At 40.8% G+C, this 21,064-nt stretch overlaps 1 protein-coding gene across 1 annotated transcript in view; it reads left to right on the top strand.

The window, feature by feature from the left end:
- The first annotated feature begins 6,122 nt into the window (after positions 1–6,122).
- The window catches only part of LOC148339580 (histone deacetylase 4-like), a 39,773-nt gene continuing 24,831 nt past the window's right edge, over positions 6,123–21,064 (top strand). The window contains exons 1-2 of the mRNA XM_088290493.1: positions 6,123–6,356; positions 10,472–10,685. Of these exons, the coding sequence (XP_088146619.1) occupies positions 10,664–10,685 (22 nt within the window). The 5' untranslated portion in view covers positions 6,123–6,356; positions 10,472–10,663. The remainder of the gene's footprint in view (positions 6,357–10,471; positions 10,686–21,064) is intronic.

Here is a 21,064-nt window from a genome sequence, read left to right as displayed (position 1 = left end):
CAGAGAAAACATCACCCGGACTAACATTTGGTAAAGAAAAGTTATATTTTTATTTGAAAACAATAAACCATAATGATTAGATTCATTCAGATCAGCCATGTACGGTGTACGTTTTATGATGTCTTTCATTTTCCACGTCATATATTTTTCTGTTTGACCCTGATGCAGATAATTGAAAAGCAAAAACAAAATATTGCGAAAGTAGATCCTTTACAATTGAATACATTTATATTGCGTTTAATTTCTATACTATATAATACTATATCATACCACAATTAATTTTATTTATCGTAGTTACAAGGTTGCAAATCAATACAATGTAAGAGCGTTTGCTCAGGATTACATACTAGTTGTATATGCCAATTTGGCTACTATAGTTTGTTTAAAAACAAGATTGACTTTGTTACTATATCATTGATAATTATTTTGTGGTAATATGAGTAACATGCTTGCATTGATTAAAATGACACACTCTTCATGCTAAAGCCAAACGTTTAACTCATTTCTGCTGAGTTACGTAGTTTGCCTTTGTTTCTGGGGCTAAAAAGGTTTTAGTAAGTAAAGAGTTGCATGCATGTTAAGCGATACAAAATCTGAGCCTAATTATCACTACTATTTTAAAAACAAAATAATTACAAGCAACACAGCAAAAATCTTACCAAAGAAGGAAAAAAAAAACTTAAAACGTATTTCATCTGTTCAAACTGAACAAGAGGAAGAAATGGATGCTACATGTGGTGGAAGAAGTAGTTTTTAAATTATTATTATTGTTTATGATGGCTTGCGGCATTTCATTTTTCTTCTGTTGCAGCTGCTACTTGCTAACATGCATTTTATTTAATATTGAACAATTGTTGAGCAGTTTATGGCTTCTTCTTTGACTGATAATGTCAAAGCTGAGTTACAAAGCTGACATTTCTCCGGTCTTTAATTTCATTTTCTGGTTTCAAGGTTAAATGTGTCCAAGTCACTCTACTTCCCAGAAAAGCCTCAGAACCAACAGTTAAACCATCATGACACACATAAATCTGTTTAAGAAGTTATTGAAGGATTAACAGCTCATTCTGGCAATATTGTGCATAAATATAGCATATGTCAGAAAATTCTCCCAAAAAAGGATGAGTATAAATGACTAGTCTTCTCATAAATAACATGTCTGACTCAAGCGCTGGAAATAATTTGGATTTGGACTATATTGATAAGCCAGGATAAATTTCACAACACTGGTTGCACGTTATGATGAGTGATGTCTCACTTATATCTGTGGTTTTATTTTCCTATCTCAAATCTTATTATTAAAAGTTTGTCATGCTCAGTACCTTCTCTTCAATACAATAGATAGGACCAGGGTGGGGCGCTACGCTCACATCCAACTGTGCAGTTGCATGTTTTAGCACGAGAGAAGAATAATTTATTCAGCTGTTGACAGAATTGCAATATTATTATCAACGTTTATTGAGTGGAATATGTTCCACTCTACGCTGATGCCGACTCTGGAACCGGACGTAGCAGGGGAGCTTTATTTGACTCATTATAATTTCGGTCACCTGTGACCCTGAGCAGGCTAAGCGGTAATGAAAATGGATGGATGTTTGATGTTTTCGAAATCTACTTTTTACCAATACATTTCTTTATTGTTTTTAACTACAGTACTATTAAAATAAATAAATATATATATATTTTTTTTTAAATTGGGTTGTGACTTAGAGAGAACCACCATTTTAGACTAATTGACCTAAATATAAGAAGCTGTCACTAAACAAAATATGTAGTATAGGCTTTATACGATCAGGATTTTGGAGCTGATCACTGATCAGCGGGTTGAAAAAAAAAAGAAAACGATAAGTTATCACTGATCCGATTAGAAGATCTATGAATCAATCAATCTATGAAAACAATTTACTGTACGACCGACCACCGCTATTCGTGGCGGATCGGGACTGGCCAGGAATACTCTAAATATGCGTATAATTGGCGGTCATTGAAATGAATTGCAATGAATCAAACCTTGACAACCAAAACACTGATATACATTCAATAAATCAAAAACGGGGGGGCATGACGCCTAGCAAAAAAAAATAAATAATTTCAAAATATTGGGGAAAAATTGTAAAAAAATAAATAAAATAATAATAATCAGATTGTATATCTACTGAGAAACCTTGGATTACACAGAACATCTCTGGAGTGAACATGATCGCGTTTGCTGTAATGGCTTATTTTGCAGATCCGATCAATGACATCATTGATCGATTGGTACGTTCCAACCGATCACAATTTTACATAAAATGCAAAATATCTGCCAATCTGATCCAACCCATCAGATCCATGTAAAGGTGTAAAGTCTACCTCAGTGTTTGTTTTTTAATTCAATTGTTAGTTCTTTTTTTTTTTTTAACATTACACGTCTTGTCCCTATTGTCTGTTTGCCGGAAAAAAGCAACACTGAAGTCTTCCTACTTTTGTCTGCACGCTGCATCTGACTCATGTGGGAGCGCACTGGGTGAGACGAAAGCTTCCCCTCACAAACCACTAACAGCCGGTTGTGTGTGTCTTGCAAGTGGTCTGGTCCGCAGCCCGTGTGTGATGTGTCTGCTGCGGTGGCAGGCTGGTCGTTTACGCTCGCCTGTTGACTTTACTGGCCCGATTGCTGCTCCCCAACCAACAAACGGCCAAAGCGTGATTTATTTTAAGATCATCCATTACTTGAGATTTTTTTTTTTTTTTTGGTCATGTTTGATGCCTTGGTAGCCGTTGTTGATCCCCCTTTGGATACAAAACGGTTAAACTGACATCAGCCTCTTGGCAACATGAACGCGACACTCACTAAATGGCACATGTGCTGCTCTGGGCAAAATAAGCCAGACTAATCCGTGTTTTGACATGAGTGCTCTTGCCGCACATGCATGTACACACACTTGTGTATTTCACGTGAGTGCGCATCATTCAAAGCCCCTTTAGAAGAACAATACACATGCAGATGTCCAGAACCAATCTGGGTTTTACGAACAAATCTGGATTAAATCCTTCACATTTTAGTGTGTGAGATAATGATGATCTTTTATGGCCTTACATGCGGTAAAAAAAAACAACAACAAATAGAGCAATCAAGGCCAGAGTGAAATTGTTTAAACAGCCGATTGTCATTTTGAAGTTTCATTTGACGCTGGAAAAAAAATCATAATGCACACGAAAGGCCTACTTTTTTTCCCACAAACCTGCTAGTGAGCACTTCTACTTTGCCGAGAGGGGATGCTTATCAAGATGCTGATTTAAACGACATAATTGTTGCACAGGTGTGCCTTTAGCTGCCCAAAATAAAAGGCCACTATAAAATGGGAAAATTGTGGCCACTCCAGATTCGGACTGATTTTCTTTCTAGGCCTTTTGTGGACAATGAAATGATGAGGAAGAAAGTGTACGTTCAAGGGCGGCACGGTGGTCGACTGGTTAGCACGATGGCCTCACAGTGGTTAGGTCGTGGGTTCGATTCCGGCTTTGGCCTTCCTGTGCGGAGTTTGCATGTTCTCCCTGTGCTTGTGTGGGTTTTCTGCGGGTATTCTGGTTTCCTGCCACATTCCAAAAACATGAATGACAGGTTGATTGGACACTCTAAATTGCCCCTAGGTATGAGTGTGAGCGCGGATGGTCGCTTGTCTTTGTGTGCCCTGCGATTGGCTGGCAACCAGTTCAGGGTGTCGCCCGCCTACTGCCCGAAGATAGCTGGGATCGGCTCCAGCACCCGCGCGTGACCCTTGTGAGGACAAACGGTACAGATAATGGTTAAAATCTGTGCTTTTTACGCAACGCTAAAAACGTTTCCACCCGCCGAGCGAATTACTTCATAGCTGCTGACAACCAATTTTTAAATACTGAGATTAAAACTGCTGAACGTCTTTGTAAATTAATTTTGCGGTGGTGTGCAGGCTAAAAAAAAAAAGCTGCAACGTTCTTGCTTCTTAATCACTAGATCCAATTTGATGCTATTTTCTCGTGTCACTTTTTCAATTTTTGTAAGCGGTCCAACCAGTCTGCCACGGACGTTTTCCGTCGACTCTCACGAGTACGGCGAGCGCTCGGGTCTCGTGGCTTTCACGCGTGCACTCAAGCACAACAAGACGCGGCCACCTTACATAACTGATGCTCTGTTGCCGAACACAAATTACAATTCTCTGTTGCCATGGTTACACCTATCCCAACAGACCTCCCTTGTATTCCAAAAGAGGAACGACCTCGATTCATAAATGCAAGTCAAGCAGCGGCAAGCTGCGCCGGGGCTAAAAATATGAAAGGCAGGAAGACGTTATAAAAATGATTTCCTCTTAAAGACAGGAAACAATAAACATGACCTGTATGTTTATTGTAATGATTTTATGATTCTGATATGAGATCATGTAATATCACAACATGCTGGAGGAGTTGTCGTTGGTTTTTGTCAACAGCGCCTGACCGTTGACCCCGTGGCCAGTATGGTTGAGAAAAGAAGCTCAGGCACGGAAATACTCTGATGATTCGCCGCCATCTGAGAACTGTTTAGCATATTACAATAATCAAACCAGCAAAACAAGGTGGTGGCAATAGAATGGCTCACATGGGTGGCTGTGTGAGAGGCAAAATCCAATATGATGTGGTGGAAATGAACGTTCATTGCATTCCAGCAGGGAGTGGAGAAGGCCCCGCATGTTGCATTGAGCAAGAATTTGATAATAACGCTTGTTTCATTGAGCTGCTGCCGGATGTTTGTGAAATGCTGAGTAGGATGGGCAAGTGGTTCTCAAACTGAGGTCGGCGAGCTAGAGATTGGGGGGCAGTAAAAATATTTACAGATCATAATGTTTTAGTAGTTCTATGTGATGAAATAATAAAACAAACATACAAGCGATATGTGAAAGAATCACTGCCTGAGAATAGTTCAGTTGTATTTAACTTTAATGTACAATACATTTCAATTGCATGGGTAATGATGACATTACTTGCATGGGTACAGGTTTTTCCTTATATTTAAAGAGGAAGTCAAGTTAAAAATGTTCTTTACAATAATATGTTCCATGAGGATCCACTAGTCAGAATGCGGTATATTGATAAATATTGAACTTGTGAAATATGAATCAAGCAACAAACTCCACACATTTTTATTCATCAAGGGGGTGGCCATTTTGACATCACAGCTCGCGAAAATCACATGACCAAACATTTGGCACTTTGATGTCATTTTTAGTCGACGGCCGCCAGCACGTTATAGTACAGTATAGTTTGTTAACTGATTCAATAAAGTTAAAAAAAAGTAGATAATTGGCTTCCCCCTCGACATAGATAATAACAGGTGGAATTTGTTTCTTAATATGCACTATTAATGAGAATGAATTTGTATCATTCATTTTCACATTGTAATTTTGGCTACATTTTGTACTTAAAAAAAACTACAAACACTTGAAAAATCAACTATCCATATTTTACTTGAGCATTTTCTGACGAGTGGATAATGTCACCACATTTAAAAAAAAAAAAACACAAATGAAGTGAGGTGATGTGAACCATGGATCTATCAATGTTGGGGACCAGCTAGCTCGCTCTTAAACAACAACATATAACGAAATGTAATTTTCTCCAATCTATTTTTATTAATTGTGCTGTTATCATTGTGGGTATTATGTATCAATTTTAGGGAAAAAATAGTGTTGTATTTAAGTACATACATAAATAAAGATATAGTTTATTTCAGTCTGTGCTCATTTACTTTTACTTAAGTATGTTCTTTTAGGCAGCTACCTATTATTACATGTAGTTATTTTATTTGTAAATTCTTCTAAATGTTGGCCTTTAATTATGTTTATGAAATATGTGCAGTATAAATGAAGCGGCCTCGCCTTGCTTAAGTAAATGAGTAAAATAAAAACCTGTACTTTGATCTATATATTTTGTTGTTGTTTTACACAAGTAGCCTATCTACACCGAGTTCAGCGTGTGAGTACTTTCGCTACTTCTTGAACTACAAGTCCTCGCGTGTACGTACACAGGCCGCGACAGAGGCACGCACGTATTACCCGCGGCACGCGGGATGTTTACGTTGGTTGACGCTCACGCACGCACACGCACGCACGCACGCAGGCCGGCCTGACCCCGCCCCTCTTTGCGCGCAGGGGCGCTCCTCCATGTGACGCTGGGCCTGAACACAAAAATCCAGTATGGCGGAATCTGTCAGGAGATGAATTTTTCGTGCCCCCTCCTCCTCCGCCTCCTCCTCTCGCCAAGTGGAGAAAAAAGCCCGGCAGTGTCGCTTGGGAGAGGACTAAACCCCGCGCGGGACGAACGTCGGGACGACTCGTCGCCCCCGGACCCGTTGAGAGGAGCTTCCGGTGAGTTTTTGGGGGGCGCTGTACGGTGAACGTGTCGCCACTTTGATCCTCCGGCAGGGATGCGATGCTCAGACGGGGCTTCGTCTCAGCAACGACGAGCTCAACTTTTCTCCGCTCGTTGCCTCTGCCCTGCTTGTTTATTTCTCGACACTTGTCGGGCGAAAGGTTGATCTAGGAAGCGTTCCTCGGCGGTTCGTTGCACTGTTGAGGGCGGGAAGTGTCCAGGCAACAAGGAGGGTGAGGGTGAGGGTGAGGGTGGGGGTGGGACAGCACAAGCGACGTTTATTATACCGATTGTTGCTAGGCTATTTTTAGTGCACCTCGGGCTTTAGCTTCACTGCGCCACTTTTGCGTGATAGCGCTGTTATTTTGTTGTGCCGACGAGAAGATAAAGCCCAAGGCCTGTTCGACTGTGTGTGTGTTTTGTGTGTGTGTGTGTGAATGGTTTCGGGATGGGCGGTGGTAATTCTCTGCATGCGTCAATCTTTTTTTTTTTTTTTTTGTGAATGGGGGCGTTGAATTTGTTACAGCAAAGCCGTTCATCATGACTGTTTTTACAACTGTCCTCCATCACTGTCTTCTCCAATCTCGCCGTCCTGTCAGTTGGCGTTCTTGCAAGGTCTTAAAGATGTATTGACTCTAAAAGTACTTTTTTTTCCCTTTTGTTTATTTAAAAAAAAAAAAAGCGATTCTATTGGTTCGCACGTTTGCATCACAGCTGGGGGTTCAAATCTTGGCTCAGCCGTCCTTGCGTCTTCCTCCCATATTCCCAAAAGGTTTATTGAATATTTGAAATTGTCCGGGGATGTTTTGGTGAGCCAGTCCGTGATGTGTCCTCCTCTCTCTCACCCACAGTCACATGGGATAGCGGGGTTCTACATGAAAAGGGGCTCGGGGTCACTACATGACTGTGTAGGGTCACCCGAAATTCACTGACAGTGGCCCGACTGGGCCAGTATGAATTTCTTCAAAATAAAAATGATGAACTCAACAGGTACTTTTTAAAATCTTAAATATTAAATATAAGGTTTTCCCACTTAAGGGGAACATCAGGTCATACATTTCTTCCCCCAATATGTTCTATGCGCTCCCACTAATCTAAACACGCCATTCTGATTTAATATTGCATTTGTGGAATAGGAGGCCTTCTCCAGACGTAGCAAAACTTGCATATGCGAAAAGAAAAAAAAAACATCCACACCTTACGACATCAGGGCGTTTACAAGCACATTCATGAGCATGCCACACCTTAAGGTGGCAGTATTTCTCGATATCATCCAGTCAGAGTAAGCTTCCATCTCTCAACGTGACTTTCGCTAAAACATATTAAGAAACAATTTCTGTTTCAATCTTGTAAACATCACATGACCAAACTCAGAAAGCAGGTGAGCCGTGATTGGTCGTTACCTGAACGGGTTGACGTTCAACGTGGGTTATTGTCAACATTTTTGACGCGACTTCCCGTTTAAATTAAATTGATCAATCATCATTGGTCTTGGGCTTGAATAAGATGAAAAGCCCTGAAAATATAAATTGTTAATTCTGAAAACCTTCAAGTTGCGCTCGTACAACATTGCAAAATCCAACCACAATAATAAACTTTTCTAAGCATCATTTGAAAGAGTGATTTTTTTTATTGTACTGCATCTAGTTAGATTGAATTTCTTTATTATAATGATTATGATCCCCCAAGGCGAAATGCAGTTTACGCGCTGATATACATTTTTATTTTAATTGCATTTCACGCGATGAACCAGAACACACATACGCAAACGTGTTCAGAGAGATTTCAAAGTCAAAAGTACATGCCAAACAATATTTGGGCTGGGTTCAAGTTTGGGAATAGTACAGCAGAAGCTTTTGTTGCAACTAGTGTGAAAGTTAAGACTATTTTTGGCGTCAATTAGCTTTTGTTTCGTCCGTTTTCGGATTGCTATGAGCTCACTGTTGTGCTAAATGCGTTGAAGCGTCATAACTGTGTTTGAACTCATTTTCGGCCTTTCATGATTTTTCTTGAGGGCTCCCCAGATCTGTCACCCTGCATCAAGCGTGGTCTTTCTGGGGGACAATGGCCGAGCGCACACACACACATGCACAACCCCCCCCCCCACCCCGAACCCACTCGAGACAGATGCCCTGAGAGAATGGTGTTGCACGAAGCCCCCCCGCCCGTCGGCGAGGCGACTATTGCCTGCGACACTCACCCCTCCTTCCATCGCAAAACAACATGCGTGGCGCAATGACCGACTTTTCCTTTTTCGGGCGGGGGTTGCAATTTGTGCCACTGTCTGGTCTTCTTGTCATGAACCCAGCCCCTCCCCACTGTCAAAACACTTGCACACGCACACACACATACATATCCATCCTGCTTCCGAGGACAGCAGAGACCTCTGGCAATACACACAAGGGCTTGAACACACTTGCATCCCCCATCTACCTTGCCCTCAGGCAGTTTTGCCCCCTCCCTCCCCTCCCTTTTTTTTTTTTAATATACGGTGAAGTCGACATGGTATTTCAGTCTCTTGTCTTGATTACATCTGACACCCTTTGCTTGGGGCACTATGAATTCAGGCTACGCTTGAAAATTAAAGAGAAAAAATATAGATATATTTAAGTTAAGTTGTCATAAATCAAGATGGTCATCTTTTTTCAGAATTGATTTTTTTTTTTCAATTTACAGTTATTTAGGACACGTGTCATTTTCAGAACTTGAATCAGATTTTTTTTTGCTGGTGAAGTTTGTTCAAACATACATGGTCTTTGTCCCCGGTAGAAGGATATATATTTTTTTTCTTGAAGGCAATTCCAGATTTTTTTGGGCAGAAAAAGATTAATCAGCCGATTAATTTTCCCCTAAGGCATTTCATGGGCGTCAAAATGTCATTACATGTATTTCCGCTTTTTGCTTGTCGGCGTGGTTCCTATGCACCGTGAATTATGGGATGTACTGTAAATATATTGTTATCGCAAAAAAAAAACAAGAAGGCATCACTTTAATCAATGCATTTAATTAATGAAGTTATCAGGACATTAATCCTTGTCATTTGTCTTTTTGTTAACAGTAGTTGAATATGTCATATTTAACACATTCGTTTAATTTATCTTGCACTGTGTTTTGATTATTTTTCTTTTTTTTCTAAACAAACCCCAACTTAAAGTCGCATGTACAATAGTGACATCCAAGTCAATTCCTTGCACGACTTGCATTGCTTGTAAAAATTACGATTTGCTTGATTTTAAGGACAGGTCCATAAATGTATATTTAAGGATAAAAGTTTATTTAATAGATTTATGTTTAATAAATGATGAAACCGGTGTACACTGTGTAGCAACCTCTGGTACCGGTCCGCGGGCCAATTTGGACAGGGCCGAATGAAATGTAGAGCTATTAATTGAAAATGTGTAATCGGGTTAAAAAAAAAAAAAATGTAAGACTTTATGGAACTTTTGATCACTAAAGGATTTGTAGTGATAACAGGCAAATCTATTGTACATTTATTTATTTTCAGATTATTTAGTTCTGGCACTAACAAAACACTGATATGACAAAAATTTGGTTAAATAGTCAAAATGATTTGTTAATTTTAAAGTTTTGTTTCGTAAAGTACAAAAAGTTCGTCCTTGGAAGAACGACAAAATGCAGATGTCGAAATAAACACACATTTTAGTCATTAAATTAGTTATCCGTTTTCAAAATAAAAAGACCCCAAAAATTTCAATTGAAAATGGGAACTGAAAATCGAATCGAATTGGGGCTTCACTGAGTTATTACATCCCTAGTTAGAGTACATAAAGGTAAAAACAATCTGTAAACATCCGCCATTTTGACAATTCTTTTGCTCGGCGTTTAAAGTGCAGTAATGGTTTTATTATTAATTCAAATTTAGCGATTCATTTTTATAAGAACAAAGAAACTATTGGTTTTGGTGTGCATTGTTCAACAGCGCCTACTAGTGGGAAGGAGCTAAAAAAAATTGGTGTTCGGGAAAATGACAAAAACAAATTACAAGAGAGTGCGTTTTTGAGGCGAGCATCATTTTGTGTCGATGTATACGTATTTGCAGATTTTCGCGTTTCAACTTTTTAAATTGCTTTTTTTTATTTCTCCCTGATAGGTCGGCAGCCGTTTTTGACACACTCGGTTGGAGTAGCCAAATACTAAAAGCTCATGGCAAGTTGTTGAGGCCTTCTGGAGGCACGACCGTGATCCCACACACACATACACACTCCGAGTTGTCTTCTGCTTTGGCCCGAGCACAGCCTGCTCATCGGGGTCTGCGTGCACTCGTAACCTCTCACCTTCAGTGATGACGTCGCACAATCATCAAGGTAAGACGCTCTCATTACATCACGATAATGCCTCAGAAAAATTGTGTCCTCTTTGGATGTTCCGGAATCTCAGGAAGTGTGAATGTTAAAATTGTGTACCCACCCCGCCTCTCGCCCAAACTGCAATCCGTTTTTGTCGCTGAGAAGCTGCAAGTGAAATTGCCCCGTTGTAACGAGCAGTTGAGCGCTGTAATAATCTCTCCACTGCAGCCACATCTGCCATATTGATAGATGTGAACTTTTCCCTGATGAACGTAGCCAAAGCGCAGACAGATTAAGCGCAGTAGAACAGTTTAATCTGGCTTGATGAGTGCTAATTGGTTCAATTCAATATGAATGATCTTGAGAGGGAAAGAATGTAGCTCAGCTTGAATTGAGGCGCTAAATGAATCTTGTTCTTAAAGGAGCCCCCAGTCCGTATATTTTTTGTCTAAATCTGTAAGTGAGCGTCGTCAGTTTGTTCGCTTTACTGAATACAAGCAGGGTTGCTCCCATTAACTCAAGGGTGGGGAAAATCTTTGATTGGCGGGCCACAATGGTTTCTAAAATTTGACAGAGGGGCCGGACCAGGAGCAGAGGGATGGAGTGTTTTGGTAACCTCACCTCATCTTGGAAAAAAAATACATTTAATTTTAAAAGAAAGTGAACAAAAGCATCTCAACGAAATATCTGTCTTTGACACACCACAGTATTTAGAAAATAAAACATAACAAGGTTATTTGATTTCATTTTTTTCAAGTTTGGCGGACCAGATTAAAACATTTACTGGGCCGCATGTGGCCCCCGGGCCATAGTTTGCCCACGCCTGCATTAACTCTATATGGAAACGCTTTGCACTTCCTGTACAGTAGGTGGCAGTATGCACTAAAGAGTTGTAATCTCACATGACCAATTGAGCGTCTGATGAATACAGTTTTGAAAAAAAAAATGATGGATGAGTGCCCAGGCCGCTGACGGATGACGAACTGGCAAAATTCATTAAATTACCCACCGCTGTAGAAAACCTTCAAGGCAAAACATAATATTTCTTCAACACTGCTGTTTTGGCGGATTTTAAATTTGTATGTCCAATTGTTACAATTTCTCCGTCATAAAACTTTAACTGTAAAGGCACTTTTGAATGAAGTGTGATTGTAAAATTTTATTAATTACAAGAACTGGAAGTAAAAGAAACAACTTGATAACAAACACAGCCAGCGTTTAATTCTTGTGCATAAATATTAAAAAAATAGCTCGCTTTCTGGACATTTTTTTTGTTCTTTTATTGTTCTAGCCGACTTTCATATGAATTCTATTTTACTGCGCGACCAGGACAGACTTGTACCACTTCCCCTGCTGGCAATAAGCTGCTTTTCCAGTTCCACTCGTAAAAATTTCCCCCTCTTTGTCATTACAAGTTCTCTTCTGCTATGGAATGACCAAATAAACAAAAACACAAATAACAATCAAAACACTTGACTGAAATATCAGTCGATCAACTTGTGGCTCGCGTGATGCCCTTTGACCTTAAGAGGCACATTTTTCCCATATTTGTACAATCTGGTGCACATTTCTTTTCCTAGGTTCCATTGTAACGGAGAAAAACGTCATTTCAGATTTATTTTGACTTTGGCTGCTGTTAAGCGAAGTCATTGCGTCTTCTCGTTTCATTATGTTTGACTGCCACAGTTTTATTTTATATTTTGGAATCAAGCAATTTGAAGCGTGAGGATTGTCACACTCTCCTGTGCGTCGCGTGCGTTCTGCTCCAGCGCTACCATTGTCTAAGAGCTCAATTCACAACATTTTGCCGTGCTACCGAGCCTTAAAAAGCTTGCGTGTGTGGGTGTGCAACTTGGGCAGCGTGTTGGCAACGCACGTGTGCGTGCACGCCCGCGGGTGGGCCATTTTTATAATATGTACAGCAAATGAGCTTAGCAATGCGCACACTTTTGATCCCGAGCATTTTCTTTATTACAGCCGTTATGGGATTTTTAGATTAAATATCATTTAACGTAAATCTCTTCATAGAAAAAGCTAAATGCTTTGTCGGGTTGTCTTTCCCGGGAACCAAAGCAGGTCACACTGATAAGGCCTGCGCATCAGTTGTTTTCCCCTTTGTGTTAGTCACACGCCGACATGTTTGCGTAGGACTGATTATTACTCTTTGAGTTTGAAGTGGTAAATCGGATACAAAAAAACAGGAAGCGATTAATTGTGTCATTCAACACAATTAATCGGAAAAAGGGTTAAATCTAGAAACGTCTAAAAATATTTTTTTCCCCGAAAAATATGCATTAAAACAATGCTTGATAATGCATTTGTGTATTTAAAATAAAAATTGGCCCTAGACGATGGTTCCAAAACTGGAGCCCTAAAATGTTTGCAAACTCCTGACCTAAAGATGTGCCTCATGCACAAGTGAACTGTCAGAGAAAACATGCGTACAAAGCGCAGCCGGCGTTGGCAGGTGTCAGTAGTCCACATTGATGAAGAACACTTTTCCCCGCGCGTTGTGGGAACAACTGGGTCTGCACACGAGTCATTTAAACAATCATGCGTTTGTAATGATTTGTGAATTGGTTTTCATCTTTTTGCGTATGCAAACAAATGTATCAGAAGCACATTTGCAGAATGGTTGTAAACAGTTGCGTCTTATGTCAGAATGTATTTTTGCAATGTGTGGGCGTGAAGACATCCAAGCGCTTACATTTCCTAGATGGCTTGGTTGTATCTAGGTTACAAGTGCAAAAGTTCCACAGTTTTTACATAGAGCTGCTGTGAAAAAGAGGCAGAAGTTACGCTAAGTCAAAGTGGCAGGCAGGTTGCGGATCTTTTGGTCAAATTTCATCGGAATTTAAACGGAAAATATCACAGACAACAATGAAAATGTTTTTTAATGGCAAAATAATGCATTTAAAATGACTCACCTTTGTAGCAATTTTACAATTGACAAACTTATTTTATTTGCATGCTATTTAGTAGTAGTAGTAGTAGTATTTGGTTGTGTGTGCGTTTGTGTGTATGTACATCATGTCGTCTCTTCTACTTCTGAATTTAAATAATCGGCATCATCTTTTCTCTCTTTTGTGGCACTGTTTGAAGCAGATTTAACGTGACACACACTTTGATCGAGCACTAGGTGCTTGTAACGGTTACATTTCCAGAGTTCGGTCATGTTCACATGCGTCACTCATAATTTTCAGACATGACCGATCCCATCCACAAGAGACCCAATACTGCCATCTGCTGGTCACAGCTTTTTTTTTTTTTTTTTTTTTTTTTTTTTTCCTTTCCCAGTTTAATGAGTTGGCCGGGGACTTTTCTACGCCCTTTACTATAAAAAAATGTACCGAAATGTATCGAGTTGTCTTTTATTGGAGAGACAGATCCATGAAGTTCATTTATATACGTAAAATGAGAGCAAAAAACTCGTGATATCAATCCCCAAACTGAGCCGTACCACATTGAATCGAATTGTGAATCGGACAGAATCGAATCGTTCCACTTTTTTCTTGAACTCATATCACACCTCATGTATTGAGACTTTTCACATCTTTACATTTAAGAATATGACTTTATTTAATTATTTCTTTATTTTAGCTCCAAGAGCTCCACATTGAACTTGTGGAAATACACAAAGTTAATTTAAGACAATTTCTTGTGGCTAAAAAAAATCTATGCTGTTGCCTCTGACCCTTAACACGATAAGCAGGAGAGAAAATGGGAGGATTATTTGGAAACTTATTTGTTTGGAGTAATACTACTACTTGGTATGGTTGTGTTCAATTAATGTGGAGTTTTGCATTTGTATTTCCATTGTGAGTTCAATGTGCGCTGCGTATGTAAATCTGAGACACAACCGGAACACCCCCCCCCAACCCACACGCACGCACACACACATTACTGAAGACGCAAATCAGATAAAATTTTAATAACGCGCCACATCAGTTCGTGCTCCAATATTTTGGACATCGATCGTCCTAATTCCAATTGACTCAATCTCTGATATGAGCTGATGCTATCGTGCGCGTTTGGCTCGCAACAGCGCTGATTTTGTTATTGTATACCTTTTTGCATCACTGTCGTCCGCGGGGAGCTTTGCCACGTTGGCGAGGGCCTGCTGCTGACGTAAACGACACCATAGACAACACACACGTCAATGCCCAAGCGTGTTGATGTCCCTGGCAAACAAACATGAACACGTTTCTGTGAACGACTTCAATGAGCGTGACGAGATAAGAGCGCAAATATGCGACGAATCCATGCGGGCCTGGTGGGTTTTTCTGTTTGTCTCACGGGGACTTTTAGAGATGCAACTAAACATTTATCTGATGAATTGACATCAATTAATAGTTTTGACCGTAGGGTGTCAAATTCAAGGCTCGGGGGCCAGATCCAGCCCCTGATTTCATATTATGTGGACCACAAAGGTAAAATCATGTCACTTTCATGTTTCGTGCAAAGTGTCTTCACTTTTAAAAACACTGAGACATAAGATTTTTTTTTTTGTCAACTTTACCTTAAATTGAAAAGGTATTGAACACACTATTTACTTGCTACTGATTTCAAAACGTATTATTTATTCTCGGGCTATACAGATTTTTGGCGCCGATGTTCGGCATTTTGACAAAATTCAGCTTCTGCCTTTATTAAAAATCAGATGGCTGATAATAAATCCATTTGAAATTGAGTCAACTTTAAGGAAGTATTTATTTAATTTTCAGTTTACTTTATCACAGATTCTACTGACCCTGGGGACACTCTGCACCTTTTTTTTTTTTTTTTTAAATCTGAACCGATTTTGCTGCCATAATACGGACCAAATCTCGTAGCGAATCCTAATCAAATTCATTGGAAAAAAACAATAGTCAGTGTAATTTGTTAGAAAAATAATTGTTATTTGCGGTCATAGTATGACGACTCTGTAATTGACTTGCAGTCAAACTAGTTCGCACTCACGGATTCAGAAAGGTTATATCACGAAATATTGTGTGATATTGCTCAATTGTCGTTTATTTTTGTTTGATTATTAACCAATTCCAAATAAACAATATTCAGAAAAATAAGGATTTTGCCAAAGACTTGAATGAAAATTTAATTTGTCTCTGATTATTCTATCAACCTATAGAATTGATGGTATAATGAATTCTAAAAATATCTGATAGCTGCAATCCTTCCATTCTTGGGCCAGCTTGGTGCAAAAAAATGAAGGCTCATCTCTAGTGATTGTCCAGCGGGACATGCGTGAAAGGTCAAAGGTTGCTTCATTAAATTTCAATTTCTCTCATGCCGTTTTTCATTTAATGACAGCTTTTCGTACTCCTCTCCAAACGCACGCAACGGCTCGTCGCACTGCTTAAATCCCGGGGTGAAGGGGTTAAAAGCTCTTGCTGCAATAAAGAGGGCTTATCCCTCGGTCTATTTTTAGAATCACACACACACAAGATATGTGGCACGTGCATGCATGCCGAGCAAACAATCATTATTTTTGGCCTGCCGTGTTGATTCTCCTCGTCACAATTGAGCGCTTTTTTTCTTTTTTTTTTTGTTTTGTTTATTTTCCTTGCCATGTGCCGACGAGCTAAAAATAGCACAAATGCACACAATGCAACAACGGCCTCTTTTGTTCCGCGACCATTGTGATGCGAGCGTGAGGGGTCATTTCAAACCTTTTCGTGATCCTGCCGCTGTCCACTTGTGCTGACATGTTTTTTTTCTGTGCTACAAATTGCGAAATTGTGACAGATTGCAAAATGTTGCTCAGTGGCGTGCAGACACCGTGCCACACCCGTGTGAAGTTCCTTCCAGGCGGATGATTCTGTGAGGGCAGGGGGCATTGGGGGTCTTGACTTTTTTTTGTGCATGCGTGCTTTGACCCGAACTGGAGCACATGGCCCACACTGAACGTGAACCTTACCGAGGCGATGTTAGCCATGCTTTTAATTGATTTTTGGGACAGCTTGCAAGCTTGAGCTAATGAAAGGAGCTGTGTGCATCTTTTGTCCGTGTCCCTTTAGTCTCCGAGAAACGGGATACACTGTGTGCTGCCAATGAGCTGCCTGCTGCAATTAAGGTTTACACTGCATGCTCAGACCCCTGTCTCTAATGCTTTTTGATTTCACAGCCCGCAGGGCTCGCTTGGATGTCAACCAGTGGTTCCTTTCTTAGGAATTATTGGGAAAAATATCCAAATATTGCTCCCGATGCCCCCTCCATGAGACGTCACCTTATCATGGTGGAGCGGTTTGAGTGTTCCAGTGAACCAAGGAGCTAAGTTGTTTATGTAGTTATAGACCGATTATCGGGATGATTGTTGGCATTTTGCCAATTATCGGTATCTGCTTTTCTGTAACTTTCAAGGCCGATAATTTAAAAGCTGGTTTATTTTGGCCCGCTGCAGTATAATTTTCTCTCTTTCTCTGCTGTGCTGGTGGCCTTGCCTGCAGAAGCAGATTGGCCCGCCCACAGCACCATCTGATTGGTTCCTTGTGCAGTGGGTGTTTGCTTTTTCACCTCCAGTCACACGCACTACGGGAGGCAACAGGCAACAGATTTTGCGGAAGTTTTAATAAATCAGGCAACTACAACGCACAACTAAAAGAAAACTATTTGCCATCGTAAACTTTAAATAGATGTTTATTTTCATTGAACTATAAGAAATTCAGCTGAGCCTGTGAGCTCCATGCACTTTTTTGTTAGACTTTTAAAACAAAGTTTTTCTCTTTTCTAATATCTAAATGTTTCATAAACATTTTGGAGGGTTATTTTTCTTCAAAATGTTGACACCATTTTACTCCTTTTTTTTTTAACAAATGAATATCGGCTTCAAATATCGGTCATTGCTTTCCATGACTACTAATAATCGGTATGAAAATTTTTTTTCGGTCTATCACAAGCTTTCTGTCCCTGGAAGGGTCACCCATGGCAATCAGATCCTAGGTGAGGGCCCAGACCAAGGATGGCTCAGAGACCCCTGACGATGACTAACACAATTGAACTTAGTTTTCCTTTGCCCAACGCAGCTTACTGTGGTCTCCCGCTGGAGATGGGGCTTGAAGGCGAGTGTCTGGTGGCCTGGCCTGCACCCGCCGGACTCAGGCCCAAAAGGAGAATGTTGGTCCCCCTTTCCATGGGCCAGTTATGGGAGGGGCCAAAGTCATTCAGTGTAGTTTACCGAGTGCCGGCCAAAGGCGTGAGACCTGGAGGGGCGTGATGAGGACGCACGGCCCCCCTTTTGGTCAGAACCCGAGTGGTGTTCTGCTACTGGTCTTCTGCCTTCATATGCGCACTTGGCACCAGGACACCCGAGGTTGCAGACAATTGACTTTGTGGTTGTGTTATCAGATTTGTGGCCGCTTGTTTTGGACACCTGGGTTGCGAAAGGGTGGAGAAGTCAACTGATCACCGCCGGTTGGGGAATTAGCCGGTCCCACCTGGTAGACCCGAACATCTTGTGGTTTGCTTAAATGGATACATTGGAACTCGCAACGTTACCAGTTCAAATCAACTACTGCAAATGTGGCGCACTTTAATAACTGGAATATATGTTTTGGAAAATTATAGGGAATATTTAAATCACAGATCATGAGCAACTTTTTAAATTTATTTTTCAAAATTGTTTTCATTATTACATAGTGTCATTTGTGCGTGGAATATGATGCCAGAATGGAAAACACTGGCTCAGCAGAATGTATGGACAGCATGTACTCTGGGCATACTTCGGATGAGATGACTGAAGGTCTCCTGGGGGGAAATTCTCCCAGCCCTTGATCATAGCATCAGTCAGTTCCTGAACAGTCCTTGGGGCGCCATGGCAGGCGTCTTTTCAGCAAATTCACTGGTACCTACACGAAGACTTATACGCATCTGACTCACAATTTTTCAGATGCAACAAACTATTTGTTTTGTGATTAGTTTGGACTCTGCAAAAAAAATTTAGTTTGAGAGCCAAATGATGTCAGAGGGCAGTGAGTAAATAATTCTTACGATATTTAGTAGCATTGCTGGTTGATGTTTAACGAACAGAATTACATGTTGTGTTGTTAATCACACCACACCTAGCTAAATGCTAACGCACAATGCCAAACGACATGCAACAGACGAGCTAACAAAACATACATTTTTATTCCGTTAAAATCATTTCAGCAACGGATATTTGAACACAAACGGTGCAGCAACACACATGGGCAATTTAACAATACTTTTCGGTATAGATTCGTTACGCTCTGCAAAAAAAGATTGGTATTACTGCAGTTAGTTGTGGAGCCCTTCTTAGTTTTTAATAAATATCCCTGTTGTACTGCCCCCTGGTGGGCAAGATGCGCTCACCAGAAACAGCACAAAGTCAATGGGGGGGACACTGTACCGAATAGCCGTTTGTGTGGCCCACCAAGGTTAAGTTTTTTTTTTACTTCATTATAGATGGCAGCTCCGTCTGTCCAGTCCAGCTCTTTGGGCACAGCTTAATTATTATAATCAAGCGGCTCGGATAGTGGCGGGATGGACAGTGTCACCCGATTAGCCACGTTTTGCAAGATTGTTGCTGTCATTAGCGTGCTAACAAATAAAATGTCTCTTCCTTACTATGCAGAGACCTTCAATTTAATGCAACATGTTTTTACGGTTTACTACCGAGTTTTGGACACTGTTTGGTCTTGGCACTCATGGATGCGCCATTGTAGAAGAGCCGCACGACCTGAGTATCTTCAGGTGTGTGCAAGAGTCATTCCTTAATCGGGGTTGTCTTGCTAATTGCACGACGGCATTCATTGAGTCACAATCAATATTGCTTTGTCACTGTTTTTATTGATATTCCAATTCTTGCACTGTGAGGATTTATTTCTCGAACGATGCGCAAAGTTCCCATTTTGATTAATCTCCCTGAGTCGAATGAATTTTCACAAACCTCTTCCGCGATTGCCATCTTGATGTCATTTGCGTATGAACTCTGTGACCTTGTTTAAGAGGAACTAAACCCAAGTTTAAAACATTCAAAAGGTTAATGCTTTTGACCACACTGGGGAATAATTTGGAGAAAAAATAATTGTTGTGCTAGATTTTTACGCTGATGAAAACTGAAAATGGCATGCTGATTTCAAAATTGCAGTCAGTTTTTTGTTTCAGTCCAAGTTTTTTTTTTCTTCCCGGTTTACCCTTCAGACAAGCGAAATTCCACTGATTAGCTGTCGTAAGACTGTAGAAGGAAGCTGACGTCCGCAGTTCTGTTTGTGTAGTCACAATTGAAACACTAAGGTGAGAGGTGTGTGCGGCTCCCAATCAATATCTGCTAACAGAAAGCTCGTATAGTAGGAATTAAAGAAGATAACTTTTTTTTTTTTTTTTTTTTTTAATTTTCAAAGATTGTAACTGTTCCATCTTAGTGTGTGAGTTGCAAAGTACATTACACATTGATTTCTGGAAAATGGGGATCCTGTGATAGCGAAAAACTGAGATCAGTGTTATTAATTTTTTTTTTTTTTTTAAATATTTTTTAATTATTTTTTTAAAAATAAAAGCCTAAAATTATTTTTCTGCCTTGAGTTCGCCCGCTCTGTTGACTTCAGTTGCTACGACGTCAGCCAAATGCCACCGGGAAGTTCATTTGTGACCCGAGAGGGAGATGCTCCTCAAGGAGCGGAGTGTTTCATTACGTGCGTCGTTCCTGTCAGGTTCACCTTGCTCACAGTGGAGTCAACACGGACAACTGCCAGAGCGGCGGCGGCGGCGGCGGCGGCGGCGCAGTGAATTCAATGACACTGGGGGGGGGTCTCTCCATGCTGGAACAGAGCGACATTCAGCAATGCGGCAGACAAAGTGACCCAGCATCTCCTGCAACCTTCATTTATGCCACCGTCCATCACATGCTCGCCCCTTGACGAGCATGAGCGCTGCGTTCGCTTGAGTTGACTGACTGTGTGCCTGAGGCGAGCCGAGGCTATTTATAGCTCACCGTCTCTTTTGTATGCGCTCCCATTGGGGATGTGAGTGGAGGATGAGGAGAAAAGGGAGTGCTGCTTAACAAGGTTTGCGTTGGAGATGATCGGGGCCCTGTTGCAGGGGACGGTTGCGGTTTCACGGACACCTGTGCTCCGCGTTCGCATCTCGGGTATCAGATGTGCGGTTTGGACTAAAAGTCTGGTTTTGTCAATCTTACCGCAGACGAGACACCTGCCCAGCCCATGCCCTCATTTTCCTTCATTAACGTCCGAGATGTAAAGCTGCTGTGGGTAATTTGTACAAAAATGGCTTCAAATTACCAAGCCACAGGTGTCATAGCGTGTCGTCATTTGGATTGCAAACTCCGGTAGCGCACGACTGATTTGAATACGCTCATCAGGCGATATCCTCAAAGGGGATCTGTTTGTTTTGAAAAGCGAGGCGAGACAGTCTGTCGTGAC

The sequence above is a fragment of the Idiotropiscis lumnitzeri genome, chromosome 3 (assembly GCF_059441095.1).
Source record: "Idiotropiscis lumnitzeri isolate Australia: NSW breed Sydney's pygmy pipehorse chromosome 3, RoL_Ilum_1.0, whole genome shotgun sequence".
In the NCBI taxonomy this organism is placed as follows: Eukaryota; Metazoa; Chordata; class Actinopteri; order Syngnathiformes; family Syngnathidae; genus Idiotropiscis; species Idiotropiscis lumnitzeri.
The sequence above is the reverse complement of the archived record's forward strand: the minus strand, read 5'-3'. Positions and strand labels throughout refer to the sequence as shown.